This window comes from Myodes glareolus, chromosome 15 (genome assembly GCF_982192425.1).
Source record: "Myodes glareolus chromosome 15, mMyoGla1.1, whole genome shotgun sequence".
In the NCBI taxonomy this organism is placed as follows: Eukaryota; Metazoa; Chordata; class Mammalia; order Rodentia; family Cricetidae; genus Myodes; species Myodes glareolus.
In genome coordinates, this window is record NC_142040.1 from 35,413,206 (window position 1) to 35,427,836 (window position 14,631).

The 14,631-nt window shown below is 43.0% G+C and overlaps 1 protein-coding gene across 1 annotated transcript in view; it reads left to right on the plus strand.

Moving 5' to 3' along the window:
* Depdc1b (DEP domain containing 1B) overlaps positions 1–14,631 on the plus strand; it is a 60,009-nt gene that overhangs the window by 27,804 nt on the left and 17,574 nt on the right. Inside the window, exons 3-7 of the mRNA XM_048442990.3 lie at positions 3,886–4,021; positions 8,203–8,330; positions 9,353–9,483; positions 9,800–9,847; positions 13,921–14,061. Coding sequence (XP_048298947.3) covers positions 3,886–4,021; positions 8,203–8,330; positions 9,353–9,483; positions 9,800–9,847; positions 13,921–14,061 — 584 coding nt within the window. The remainder of the gene's footprint in view (positions 1–3,885; positions 4,022–8,202; positions 8,331–9,352; positions 9,484–9,799; positions 9,848–13,920; positions 14,062–14,631) is intronic.

Sequence of the window (14,631 nt, forward strand, 5' to 3'; positions counted from 1 at the left end):
CATGTCTGCAGTGGGATATCTTTCTTAGACTCTTCCAGTGTCCTGAAGGTTGAAAGTCGCGACAACTCATTTAGTTTTGAAAAGTTGAGGTGGATTTGATTTTCAGTTCTCCTTTCAACTGCACACATGAGTGGTAGTTCTGCTACTATTCCTGTCTTAAGGAGCTTGTGCTTCCCTAGGAGTCCTGTTGTGACTTGCTCCCGGAGATGGAGTCACAGTCTTACAGTTCTTTGACTCAGCTTCTGCTCTGTCTTGGGCTACTCAGAAGTCCTCTGTGACATAGTCCCTTGTGACTCCTGAAGCCTATGATGGAGTACCGACTACATCCTCAGTCCCTGTCATAGAACTTCCCAAAGTCCTGGGATTTCCCAAGTGACAGGAGTGTCTTGTTACTTGTGACAATCTGCTTTGGTAAATACTGAGTTTTTGTTACTGCTGGGGCCCTGAGCAACTTCAGGATGGGCTCAGTCTTGGGGAAAGACCAAGTATTTCTCTAAGATGTTGGCAAATGTCCCCCACAAAGGTCCGTCCCAATCTGGGAGACATGGGACTAAACGAAGTGAATCCAAGCCACATCCTCAAGTTTGAAAGCATGGGTAATGACTGAGTAGACAGTGCCCACTGGGGAAGCGTGGTCTGTTCAGTAAAGAAGACAAGGCCACTGTGGTCCATGTAGGAAAAGTGAGACCACATTCCTACAGCAGACTGCCTCACTCCAAAGACAGTGACAGTCCAAAGGTGTTCACCCCCTGAACTCTGCAATGTGATATCGCTGTCATATTTTATTGCCTTGAATCCTTCTCACTGAGGTATTCCTCAGTTCACTTTTTCTTTAATGCCTTTCAATAACATTTTATAAAGGACCTGCAATTTTTTTCTTTTCAAAAATTGTGTTTATTTACTTAGTTTTTATTTTTAAGTTGAATTTTATTTATCAATTCTTTAAGAATTTCACAAGTGCAAACAAAGTTTTTCCATCATATCCACTTCCCACGCCACCTGTCCTCTCTAAACTTAATATTCTCTTCCTTTAAAAAAAAAAGCAGCAACTCATTGAGTCCAGTTGGTGTTTTAGGTGTATTACAGGACCAGCCTCCAGAGCCTGGGCAGCCCATGAGAGGAGAGGCTTACAACCCTGAAGGAAATGGACTCCTTCCCTGCCTGCCACCTTCAGCTGCCCATAGCTTTCAGCTAGGGGTGGGGCCACCTAGGGGTGGGGCCTTGTGAGCTCCTCCCCCTTTCATGCTGGTTTGATCTTGTGAACAGCCCTTCCTCACTTTCGGCCCTTAGAATCTTTGTTCCCTTCATTTGCCATGCTCCTTGAGCGTTGGGGCGGGGAGGTGGACACTCCATGGTCATTTCTTCTCTGTACAAATTGCGAGCTGCTGTCCACTTGCGGTGCTTGTTTTTGAGATAGGCTTTGGGCTGTGTCTCCCAGGCTGGCCTCCGACTCCTGAGGGCATACGCAACAGACCTACTGAGGAGCTTATAAATCTTTAAGATGTGTTGTGCTTTGAGCCAGTTAGTTGTGGAGCTTTTTTAAAAAATGTTTTCCTGTTTGGGAAATATATCTATTTCATCCCAGTGAAGTTTGAAGCAGATCAGCTCACAGGGTGTCTAGTCCCAGACCGCAGGAGTCAAATGCTAGGATTAAACTGGTAACGTCTTGTCTCCAGAAGTTACCTCCAGTAGTTACCACCAGAGGGAGCCCTTGTACATTTTTTAACTCTCTCGGGCTAGGTCGCCAGACTGATGTCGGAAATGGGATACCTAGCTGCAGGTGTCACTGGTGGCAAAGATCTCATCACCTGGTAGGGTGAGGAGATAGTCTGCACATAAAAAAAAATTCTACTTTGCCATTTGGAAGATATTTCTTTCTCAGTGGAGATACAAGGATAAAGTTTCCAAAGCAGAAGGGGAGTGTATAGATTGTCCGGCACATCACTAAGTTACTACTTAATGAGGTTTTCCCTTCCAAAGGACGCACAGGCAGTGTGTGAGAGGCCAAGTCTAAACTCTTGAACTGGGGCTCTGTACGCAGGTGAGTCTGTGGGAGGGCGCATGCCCACATGATAAGCCCGGGTTGGAAAGAGGCTTTGTTGTGACTGTTGGTTTGAAGGAGTCAGAGTGGACCTGGGTGTGGTGCGTCTGTCATTTCAGCACAGTGGAAGGCTGAAGTCCAGGCTGACCTTGAACTCACAGAGATCCACCTGCCTCTGTTTTCTGAGTGCTGGGATTAAAGGTGTGCACTACCACCACCCATCTGAGAAGGCCTTAACCCATCTGAGAAGGCTCAAGTGTCCTTGACTGGCTTGATGTTTTCATTTATTTTATATTTGGGATTCTGTCAGTACTTTAATATGGTTGCTACATAAATCCATTGGTGGGGGTTTCAGTTAATATAACTGAACTGATGATTCCCAGACCTCGTGGTTTTCTTCTGACTCAGACTGACTTAAAGTGCAGTGTGGTTATTGGATGTTCTTTTCAGAGGATGTGGAGCCGAGCTTTTCTCTCCTCCCTGCTCTTTTGAAGTCTCCCGTGACTGTCGTGAAGGGGTTCCTGTAGCGCTCTTGTTGCCGTCATGTCTCCTGACTCACCGTGAGCGAAGTGTTCTTTGAAGATGTTGGCACTTTTAGAACTCTTTGATTCAGTATGCGCCTTAGAATGAGACGCTCACAGCTCAAAAACTCACGACTGGTCCAGTGTTTCCCTGCCTTTATTGCAGTGCTGGGATTGAACATCCCAGACGCCAAAGCTTCCCACATGCTGGACAAGAACTCTGCCCTTGAGCCACACATCCATCCTACTGATATATTTCACTGTATCCTGTTCTAAAAAATTTATAGAGGAACGTCTTAGGAGAAAAAAACCCACATATTTAGCATAAGTTCTTTATTGGTGTGGTATAATCCATTTTCGGGAGAGAGTTGTTTCTTTGAGGTAGAATGGCCCTGCTAAGAAGGGGATCCAGGAAGAGGGGCCATGTGGAGAAAGCAGAAAGATTCCAGACCGTTTTCTACCTCCCTGAAGATGGATTTCAATCCCTGCGTGACTTGTTGGATATTCCAGGGAAGAGGAGTTAGTCTTTCTGAGAAGTAGTTATAAAAGCACACCCTGGGCTGGGCCTAGCTGGGTGGGGGAGTGCCTACCTGCTGTGTGAGACCCAGCACTGCCAGCAAAGGAGTCAGTGAATGTCAGGTCAGTGCGCTGCCCCTCAGCCACGGCCACTGAGGATTTCTCCATCTGTAGAATTTAGCAATAGAGCCAGGAAGCAAAGAAGATTTCAAGCTGGGTGAAACCAAAGGCCTCCCATCCCATTATGAACACCTTTAGAACTGGTGGGGTGACACACAATTGATGTTGAGTTTCTGGCAGCATAAACAGAGGGGTTGCTTAGGTCAGGGGTTCAAGCCTGAGTACCGGAGTGAGACCTCATCTTAAAGATAAAGGGAAAGAAAAATCAAGTGAGAAGCCAGCCACAGCTGTCTACGCTGTGATCCCTGCTTTCCAGAGGTGGAGGCTGGGGGACTGTAGATGGTGGGTCTGTCCGGACCCTGTAGCAAGTCCTGTCCAGCCCAGCAAACTTCTGAGTCCCTGTCTCGGTGAGATTGATTTATGGCGAGCTAAGGGTGGCAGAGGACTGTGTAGTGTGCACAGTGCCACAGGTTCAAACAAGGCTTACTATAAAATGTCTCATATTTTATACCCTTTTCTCTATAATATTATTTGGTGGGCATAATGAATGAATATCTTAAAAGTTATTGTTGATAATGCTATTACATGTTTGATAATTTAATGAAGAACGGGCTCATCACTTTCCTGAGTGCTGAACTACCTGTCTCCTACTGTCTGCAGTAATAAAGCATTTCTTCTTGGATTTAGGTTTCCTCCATCCTCACCGCTGAAGCCATATCCAAAGAAGCCCCTGCATCAAAGGGAGGTCATCAAGTTTCCAGAATGGAATGATCCCCCACCAGGCACTTCACAAGAGAACATTCCTGTGAGGCCGATTGTGATGGTAAGCGCTGTGGTAAAGGCAGTGGGCGCAGTACTGCAGTCCCTGGCTGCTGGGAAGAGGAAGTCACTGGGTCCATGGTGTTGCCATTGGTGATATATCCACTCTGGTGGATAACTCCCCACCCATGCCCACACAGCTGGCCTTGGGTAAACCCAGCGAGTCACACAGCAAAAACAAACAACAAAATAAAGAGATGAAAGGGAGATGGGGACCTGGTGGGGGAAGGGGTGAGGAGGAGACAAGAAGGGGCGAGGAATGGGTGTGACCACAATGTATTACATACATGTGTGAACTGTCAATGAATAAATTAATTAAAACAATAGTCATGATTTTTTTTTTTAAAATGATGGGCTCAATCCAGGAGGGATCACCTAGTGAGCTGCAGGCGTGTCTAGTGCGCTCTCCGGGATCGTTTTTGAACTGTTTGGGAGGCGCTGTGAAATAACTCCCCACCTGCCAGGCTGAGGCCGGTTCACAGCGTCTCTCACCTGGTTCTCACTCTTGACATTTGATAGAGTGTTGTGGTGCCTGCTTTCTATGTTCAGTCAGAGCAGATTCTGTTAACTTCCTTTCCTGTCTTCTCCTGAAGGCTGCCTTAATTGTCTCAGGAGCGTGAGCCGGGAGGCTGTTTTATGGAGTGACCCCCATTCCCAGCACAGCATATGAACAAACATGGCTTCTTTCGGTCTCTAAAGACAGCACATCGTGAAACACACAGCCTCCCCCCCCCATACTTTTTTCTTAAAATATCCTTTGTGGTAACAAGACTGCCAAGATTGAGATGATGCTAAAATATAAAATACAGAGAATCTTTGATACGTCAGTTATGGAAGAAATTTACTGACCTTATTGATTTAGGTTAATCAGGTCTTATAAGACTAGACATCCAGACAGTTTTGTTTGTAAAGATGTGATGAAGCCATTTTTAGACAACCCAATTAAAAGAAAAAACAGCTTCCCCCACAATGAAATTCTGTGATGTCTCAGTTGGGGAGGATAATTAAGGAGCTTAGGCTTATCAAAGATGATCAAGGCAGAAGATGACAGCAGTGACAGAAGCGGGGACCCCACAGGGGTTTGCAGACTTGTCAAGGGTGGTGATGGCTTTGGTATGAATTTGACAATACTGGTGGTTTATGGGAAATGGGAGTGCCTAGCAGGTGGATGGAGACAGTGACCCCAGAACTTAGAGGGAAGACAGTATTTGGAAGTCCCTTGTTTACTTATTCAAAAAAATTTATTGAGTGCATCCGCGCGTGACAAAGTGTGCGACGCTTATAGAGTCAGTGCCGTGTGACACGGTCTTGGCCCGCACAGTCTAGAGAGAGGAGAGTAAAGCAGAAGACAAAGTGCTAGACAGCGGAATGGAGACTGGGGTGCTAGCTCCCTGAGGACTGTCCACAGCTGTTAGCTCCTGGTCGAGACTAGTTAGTTCATACGGAAACTCCAAGCAACTGGGTCCCTTCTTCAGTTGTTTGTTTAAACACCTAATAGAACCCTCTAATGAGGACTGTCGCTCAGAAGACCTTGTTTTATAGACACCATCAACGTGACTTCCCCTTTCTCCTCTGTGCCCCGGGGAAGTCCAGAGTTTACTGGCCTGTGTCAGCCCTGTTCAGAGTCCTGCACCAGTGACGTGCCTGCTGTGCTCAGCTGAAATGCTGCCGGGAGCCCCGAAGTGTGCCAGCACCCCAGAGCTGTCCACTTCTCTGAACTCCCAAGCCATTCCTTCCTTCTCCAGCCATCTGCATGCATCCATACTTCTCTTCTGATATGTTCTGCTCTGTCTTTTCTGGTTCCTCCCCCTGACATGACATGCAAGGCTGTAAGCTTGTTATGGGTTCCATTACAGCTTGCCCTCTGCCTCCTGGGCACTGGCCAAACAAAGACTGGTAGAGTAGGATCTCGTTTTTTTTTTCTTTTTCTCTTTCTTTTTCTCTTTCTTTTTCTCTTTCTTTTTCTCTTTCTTTCTTTCTTTCTTTCTTTCTTTCTTTCTTTCTTTCTTTCTTTCTTTCTTTTTTTGACTCAGGGAACCATGACACAATTTTAGAATGAGGTTAACCAGTAAATAAATGACTTACCTTTCTTAAAGAGTTTGAGGGTAGATGTGGCGGTGCACGCCTGAAGCTTAGGCAAGATCTTGAGCTAAAGCCAATGTAGGCTACCTACTGAGTTCCAGGCCAGTCTGGACTTACAGAGAGAAACCGTTGTCAGATCTTTTTCTTTTTGGGGGTGGTGGTGGTTGCTGTGGGAGGGGAGACAATGCTAAGAATCCAAGTCGGTGACTTGTTTATGCCAGGCAGGTATCTGTCTCCAAACTATATCCCAGTCCCTCTTTGTCCTGTCCTGTCCCTTGTCTAATCAATATACACAATAAAATACAATAACGAAACACAGTAAACAATTATTTGCTGTGCGCTCTGGGTCTGGAGCCAGGCTGCTGCTTTCAGGTCTCAGCTGTGTAATGGGTGTTTGAGCCTGTTTTTCTCTGTTGGCTCATGTGCTTCTGTGGAAGAGTTCTGACCAGTGAACTTGGATGCTTGTCTCCTGTGAGGGAGGACACTGTGAGAGTCAGCTGAGTTTACCCCTGTAAAATGCAAAGAGCAGGGTTCTGCAAGAAGATTCTCAGCAGCGGTCAAGTATAGCTGCTGTGATTCATTTATTTCAGAGAAAGGAATTACCTGTGATACCTACGGAGAATTACTCCCACTAGCATTTTTATTCTGTACTCATTGTTCCATGTGTGTTTTAACACCATGAGGTCACTCTGGGTCATGTTGTACCTCATGTTCTTCATGTGGAATAGCACGGTATACCCATTTTTCACGTTAGTGCCTGCGTCATGCCTAATATAAGGTGATATATTTTATTTGTTCAACCCTTTATTGCTAGGTATGTTTTTCCAGCTTTTCAACATATCATGTCCCAAACACTGCCTTTGCAGATATTACACAGATAAACATGTATGTATTCAGGAGTACTTTTTAGGGTGCCTTTGGAAATGGGTTTGCAGGGAAAATGTAATAGTCTGTCTACCTTCAAGCCTAAACACTTGGTTTAGACATTTAAAAATTCACACATTCATCTGGCTTTTGAATTTCATTGTAATTTGGTTATTCTTTCCAACTAAAGGCAAGGGCTGGAGAGACAGCGTAGCAACTCTGTTAAGAGCACTTCCTGATCTTGCAGAGGGAATCACAAGTTTGATTCCCAGCACCCATGTTTATTGGCAGCAGCCGTCATAAATCCAGTGCTGCTGGCTTCCATGGGCACCTGAACACCCCACCTACCCCACTCTCTCTCCTTTAAAAACAACAACAACAACAACAACAAAAAACCCAAAAAATAACTTTTTTACTTTTTTTCCAAATTAGTAAGATTTTTTTTTGTAGCAGTATGTTTATAAAAATATATTCTAGAAACCCATTGTGAATGTTTTCTACAAATTTTTCCTCTCACAGGTCAAAATTCTTCCCTGTGATTGAACAAAAAAGTTTGACTTGTGTCTAATAGACAGACTGGGGCATGAACTGCTGGGAACACGGGTGTGGAGGGCTGTGTGGCTGGGGCAGCCTGAGCTTTCTGAGCCATCGCCTGTCTCCAGCAGGGTGTCGCTTGCTGGGTCTTACCATCCTCAACCATCCTTGCAGGCTGCTTGCTTTTCTGCCCTTAGCAGTTGCTTAGGATTGGGTTGCTTTTCAATATTATATGTAATTGATATTTGCTTATAAAAGAGAATTCTAGAAGATATATATATATATATATATATGTATATATATATATATCTTCTAGACAATATATAAATGATTACTCAGTTGGGACAATGTAAAACAAGACAAGAATTTTTGCACTTAATTTTGAATTTATAAAAATTTCTTTCACAAGTTAGCTGGAGCTCCCACAGGAAACAGCAGTGGTTTAGTGCCGTACTTATTGCCTTAGCTCTTTTGCCATTCATCGTAATATGACCTGATCTTGAGAGTCATTCATTCCTCCTCTGTGGTCCATACAAACAAAGTTAGATCATAATTCTAACCATATTTTCAGAAAAGTTACAAATAGGTGACTCAAAGCATTTCTCATAAATTGTAACTTTTTCTATCGAAAAATTTGTTCTTATTCTTTCTATCCCGCCCCCCTTTCATCCCTCCTTCCTCCCCATCCCCCTTCTGCCACATTAGAATTCTGAGATGTGGTTCAAGCGGCACAGCATCGCTATTGGAGAGGTGCCGGCTTGCCGTCTCGTCCACCGAAGACAACTGACCGAGGCCAACGTGGAGGAGATCTGGAAGTCCATGACGCTATCCTAGTATGCATGCTTGACATTCGGGAAATTGTGGGGTCTTCTTTCTACTTTATCTCTTTCCTACTCTCTGCATTTTTAGTTTTCTGAAATTATGTTTAAAAATCTCAACTTTGCATAATCTGTACTTATGCTGTTTATATATGTAATTTAACTGAATTTTTGAGAATTTTCTATTGTTAGATATGTAATAATTAAAATATGACTTTGAATTCTTTTTTAATTTTTTTTTTAAGCCTCTTGAAACATGCTGTTGCTTTGTAGTCCAAGTTGTACCTTGGATTCTCTGTTATTCTGTTCAGGCTTTGGGGTGCTGGGATTGCATGTGGGTCTCACCATTCCTGACTTAAAGGTTTAAACTTTCAGTATCACTGACATATTAAGTTTAATAAGCATGTAATGGAAAATTTGACCTTAAGACATTTTAGTTAAAAATTAGACATTTTAGTTAAAAATTAGTGTCTTGGAATTCAGGTTGTGTAATTAAATAATTAAGGAAGTATGCTATTGGAAAGGACATTCTAGGTTATTTTAAAAATATTCCATTCCTAACCCACTGTCTAGAAAGTTTGGGTGCAGTAAATGAAGGCAGTCCACCTTAAAGATTGATCTTTTGAGGTGATGAGATGAGGGCTTGCAGTGAAAGCAGCGGGACCTGGGTTCAAATCTCCAGCGCCCATGTAGAGACTGACACGCCTGCCCGTGCCTGTAACCGCAGCATTGTGGGGTAGAGACAGATGGATTCCTGGAGCTCCCTGGCCAGCTAGCCAAAACAGCGAGCTTGGAGTTCAGTGAGACCTGCCTCATAAAACGGGGGAGGGCTACAGAGAAGACATGAGGCACCCTTCTCTGGCCTGGACATGAGCATGCATGAGTGCTGGCTCACATGTAAACATACACCACACACACACATACACATGGTGGGGGTGGGGGAAGAGAACCTTTTGTATTGCTCAGTGTTTAGCACTACTGAAACAAACTTTGAAACTTGGAAAATTATTTTAAGAATAAATTATTTATCATTTTAGTTTACAGAAAGTCCTTGGCCTGGATTCGCTGGAAGAAGTCCTAAACACCAAACTTGTCAACTCCAAGTTCATCATCCATAACGTGTACAGTGTCAGCAGGCAGGGCGTCGTCATCCTGGATGACAAGTCAAGTGAGTGCACCAGCCCTGTGCGCTGCTCGGACCTCACATTGGCACACAGATCCCTTAGTTCCCTTTGGTCTTTTTCTAAGCCCCAGTGAAGTCTACGCCCTCACTACATTTATCTGTTTTCTATCAGTGCCTTTTACCCAGTGTTTGGGTTATTAAAATGTCATAGAGAGACAAGTGTCCAGGGAGGAAGACAGCACAGTGCGCGCAGAGAGAGAGAGAGAGAGAGAGAGAGAGAGAGAGAGAGAGAGAGAGAGTATCTGATTGAGTTATAAAGAGATGAATAAAATATCTTTTATATTTTCCTTTTTTTCTACAGAAGAACTTCCTTATTGGGTCCTGTCAGCTATGAAGTGTTTGGCAAATTGTAAGTACTAATTATCTGCCAGTTTTATAAAATTAACAGAAATTAGTGCCTTGAATTAGAAAACATTCCTGCTCAGTGGGCTGGACATTGATTTGACACCTGTGAGGCTGGCAGGGAATTCGTTTGGCGACCATTGTGCTTTACTGGTAGATTCATGACTTAGTCACAGTGTTTTATATTGCAGTTTTAAAGACATTTATTTCTTCTTCGGTCTCATGGATGTAATCATATATCAAGTTCATGCCACTGCTAGGAGCGCATCGTAGGGGTGAAAGAAATGAGTAACAGAGTACACCATAGAGCAGCAGCCACCTATGGTGGTCTGTAGGCTTTCATTCCTAAAGGGGTTGTTAAGCGTCTACTGTGTTCACATCTCGTGTGCTGGGCCACTTCTGTTCTCTTTGGGGCTTTGGAGGGCAGTGTTATAAGAGGAACCGAGTGTTTTAAAGAACCGGCCTGACTGATATGCAGGATGGCTTAGAAGGAGAGGAGCCTGCATTCAGAGAGACAACAAAGACAGTGTCAGAGACCTGCATGTAAGATCTGGAGGCCTGGCCAAGGGTGGGCCCGAGGGAATGTTCGTAGGCATAGAAAATCTCTTTAGCAGACACATGGCATGCTCTTCATTGACTGTCATCAGCACTGTGAAGGAACGGTATAATAAAGGCTTAATGAACACTACCATGTTCTTGGTATTTTCAGGAAGCGTAACCTAAAAAGTGGATTCTAATATTTAAAGGAACAACACTTTATTATTATTGCTGTGTGTGATATGTATGTGTGTATGTGGATGTTGTGTGCATGCTTGGTGGCTGTGTGGTGGTCGGAAGGTGATTGGGGGAATCGCTTCTTATTCTGTGTACTCTGAGGGTCTTCACTCAGATCATCAGGTTTGGACGGCCAGCACTGTCACTGGAGGAACAGTCTATTCTGCCTCATGTATGTGGTTTTAATGAGAATCCTTGTTATTTTAGCTTATTAATAATGGCGATATTTGGTTTTAGAGAACCTCTGGAGTCTCACAGCTATTTCAGGAAAAGGTTACTTTCTTATTTTTGTGTAGGATCAGCATATGCAGAGACAGATGTGCAAGTTATTGAATTAGTAGACTGAATTATTGATTAAGCTGAGTCACTTTTGTTGACTATAGAATGAAACTAACCATTGAGTCTCATATGGTTGTCGTACTGGCCCTGTGTGGGGTGGTTGTTCCCTCTCATTCTGAACACACATAGCAATACCGGTTCGCATACAACTCAGAGTTCTCTAGGTTTAACTCTTAAAATTGTTACTGATGTTTGTTGATGTTACTAGACACTCTGAGATGTAGAGTAAGTAATGTGACTTTAGCTTGGGGAAGTACTTTACTGAAGATTTTAAAATTGCGTGTAGTGTGTGTGTGTGTGTGTGTGTGTGTGTGTACTATTGCCATGCCATAGCAAGTGTGTGGAGGCCAGAGGATACATGGAGGAGTTAGTCTCTTCTTCACCTTCTGGGTTCTGGGACCCAGCCTAGGTTGTCAAACATAGCCATGAATGCCTTTATCCACTGTGCCATCTTGCTGACCTGGAAGTGCATTTTATCCTTTCTGCTCAACTCGTCAAAGTAAATGAAATTACAGCTTTGGCCAGAGGTGGCAGTGATGAGATAAATGTACAATGGCAAAGCTCCAACACTTTTTCTGAGCTCCTGGGGAACCAAAGACTTGGAAGTTACCAGTGGGAATGAAGCTGTAACGTGTGCTGAAATGCTGTGAGGCGCATTTGTTGTGTGTGACTTTCGGTGAAGACGGGAATGCAGGGCAGTGTATACACAGTTCCCTACTTGACACATGCTACAGATGCCTGCAGTAAGGTTGGCATGACTGGCCAGTGAATAAAGGAAAGATGTCCTATGACTTCATAATTGCTATGGGCTAGAGACCAAAGTGTTGGGAGAAGGAGTGGGCTCACGTGTGTTCAGAGCAACCTTTACAAATGGTTAGCATATCAGAGAGGGTTGTTTATGTATCAAATATAAAAGGTAGCCAAAGGACAAGGCCAGCCTGTTGGACAGTTCTATAAAATTTCTAGGCTTTCCTGAATTCTCCTGTGTATGAAAATTTACTTTGAGTCCATCAGTTATGACCTGCTCTTTGTCCTTACCTTTAGTAAGTGCAGTCTCCTCTTGAGTCCTCTGGAAGGGTACAGGTGACTATCTGCTGTCTTAGGGGCTACGTGCCTTCTTTTCTAGAAGTCTGCTATTCTTCCTTCTCTTTTGAAGATGTCTTCAGTCAGTGTAGATCATGCCTATGTGGGCCTGCGTGTTCAGTTGTGGGCATCCTTTCATGGACGCTCAGAGGATGAAGATTGGTGTTACATAATGCAGAACTGGATTAACTGATTTCTTTTGCCTTTTTTGTGTGTAGACATCACAAGAGCCAATCAAAACTTGAAATAAAATAGGCAAGGCATCTCATTCCAGAATCTGTCAGGAATTACATTTATAAAAAGCTAGACCAAAGGGAAAAATGTGTCCTTAGAACTTCAGGTGATTAAGAAAGAAAAGATCCGTGTTTCCTTTCAGGGATTCCCCCCCCCCCCATATTTTTAACAAAGATGATGCCATATTCCCTAGGCATATAACTGTTTATTACTCACTCACCCTGCCAAGTACTAATTCTGGCAATGGGTCTTGCTTTTTGAGATATATCAGACCATCCTTTGACTAAGCTTCCTATATGAGGAAGATGTAAACAAACATGGTTTATACAGTTGCTGCTAGGTTTATGCTTACAACATTATTTTAAGTAATAAAATTAATTTTTAAGAAGAGTACAGACTATGAAGGGTAAAAGAAGTTTTGTTTTCGACTAAAGATTTTATTTTTTTACCTATGTGTGTGTGTGTGGGGTGTGCATGTGGGTGGAGGCACCCATAGAAGTCAGAAGAGGGCATTGGATCCCATGGAGCATCAGTTATACATGGCTGTAAAGCCATCTGATGTGGGTGCTGGGAACTCTCTCTTAACCTCTGAGCCATCTCCAGCTCCCAGTAAAGGAGTTTTTAGGGACACCGTAAGGAGCCATTTCATGATGTCCTAGGGGATTGAATGTCATGGTCCAGAGTGGCTTCCTGTGTTACAGCTCGAATCTCTTAGCTCCCTCAAATCTGTGGGAAGAATTTCCTTAATTCATCTTTGTTGCTTTGTTCATCCTCTTGGGCATATCAGTCTATCTGGGTTTAACGGCTTTGTCCTCTGCTGGCCTGGAGCTGGTCACATAATTGTACTCCTTTTCGTCTATGATCCTCTTGGGACGCACTGTTTTCTTCAAGGCCCCAGCACCTCCAGTCGGCTTGTCAGCTTGGCAGTGTGATCCTGTGCTCACCGTGCAGCGCACTGAGGGTGTTTGCTGCCAGACTGTGCGGATCATCTTATTCCTCCTGGGACCTGGGTTCTAGAGGGGCTTTCCTCTGCCCTCAGTTGGTACAGGGCGTGGCCAGGCCAAGGCTGGCTCAGAGCTTCCAAGGTTGCTCTAGCTCTACAGTGTGATCAGTTTTTTTTTTTTAATAATTGACAGTGATTGGTTAGAGTTTAGAATAAATTGACAAGATAGAATGTAAAATCTTTCTTGTTATCTTTTTAAAAAGCATAAAATTTCATTTGTCTGAAAGTTTGTTAGGAGAAACTGATTCTTTCAACTGTATGATTGTAGGATATTATAGGATAGTTAATAAACTCAAGAAGTTGTAAAAATTTCTTGATAGCTCTTCTATTACATATTAATAAATTGTTATTTTATTAACTTTATTAAGACGAGGAAAATTTTGTCTATTTGAAAGAAAATTATTTACATGAGTAGAGTTTGCCTTGATTGAAAAGAAGCATATTTTTCTTTTAAAATAGAGATACATTGGTGCTCTTCATTTCATAATATATTCAGTTAAACGTTAATCAAATTTGAGTGAAAGGTATATGCCCTTTTCATATGAAAACTTGTCTCTCGAATATCTATCTGTGCACACACACAGATGGTCAGACTGTGGTTCTTCCAACTAACTGCCTCATTAATTGTTCTCTTTCTTCTTTTAAAGGGCCCAACTGTTCTGATTGGAAGCAGCCTATGTACTTGGGGTTTGAGAAAGATGTCTTCAAGACAATCGCAGACTACTATGGTCACCTGAAGGAGCCACTGCTTACGTTCCATCTGTTTGATGCTTTCGTCAGTGTCCTAGGTGGATATAAGCAATGTATCTGCATGTTGATACCGAATCGTCCTGTTGTCACTGTCTCCAGAGTTCCATTAGAGCTCAGAACATTATCTTTTACTTTTTAAAAAATTCAGATTTTAAATTTAATTTTTATATTTTATTTTTGTTTAATTTTTAATATTTATATGAATTATTTATAACTTTGAGAATTTTATACATCAGTATTTTCCTTTTATTAGCATATATTAATTACATATAATAATGAGTCTCATGAAGACATTTTCATACATGTATATAATGCATAATCATTCCTTACTTCTGATTCCTACTGATTCCTTTTCTCTTCTCAAACACCTTCTACTTTCATGTCTGTCTGTCTGTCTGTCTGTCTGTCTGTGTGTGTGTGTGTGTGTAACACAGTTTCGTTAGGTTTGCTCATCGAAGTATTGGTAAGAGCTATTTATAGGATCATTGCACCTTCTAATGGTTCCACCACTGAAGAAAATGTTTCCCTCCCCTCCAGCCACGATTAACTCTCGACAGTTTCTCAGGGTGGAGTGCGGAGTCCTGACCTCCCCGCAGCAATCTTTGACT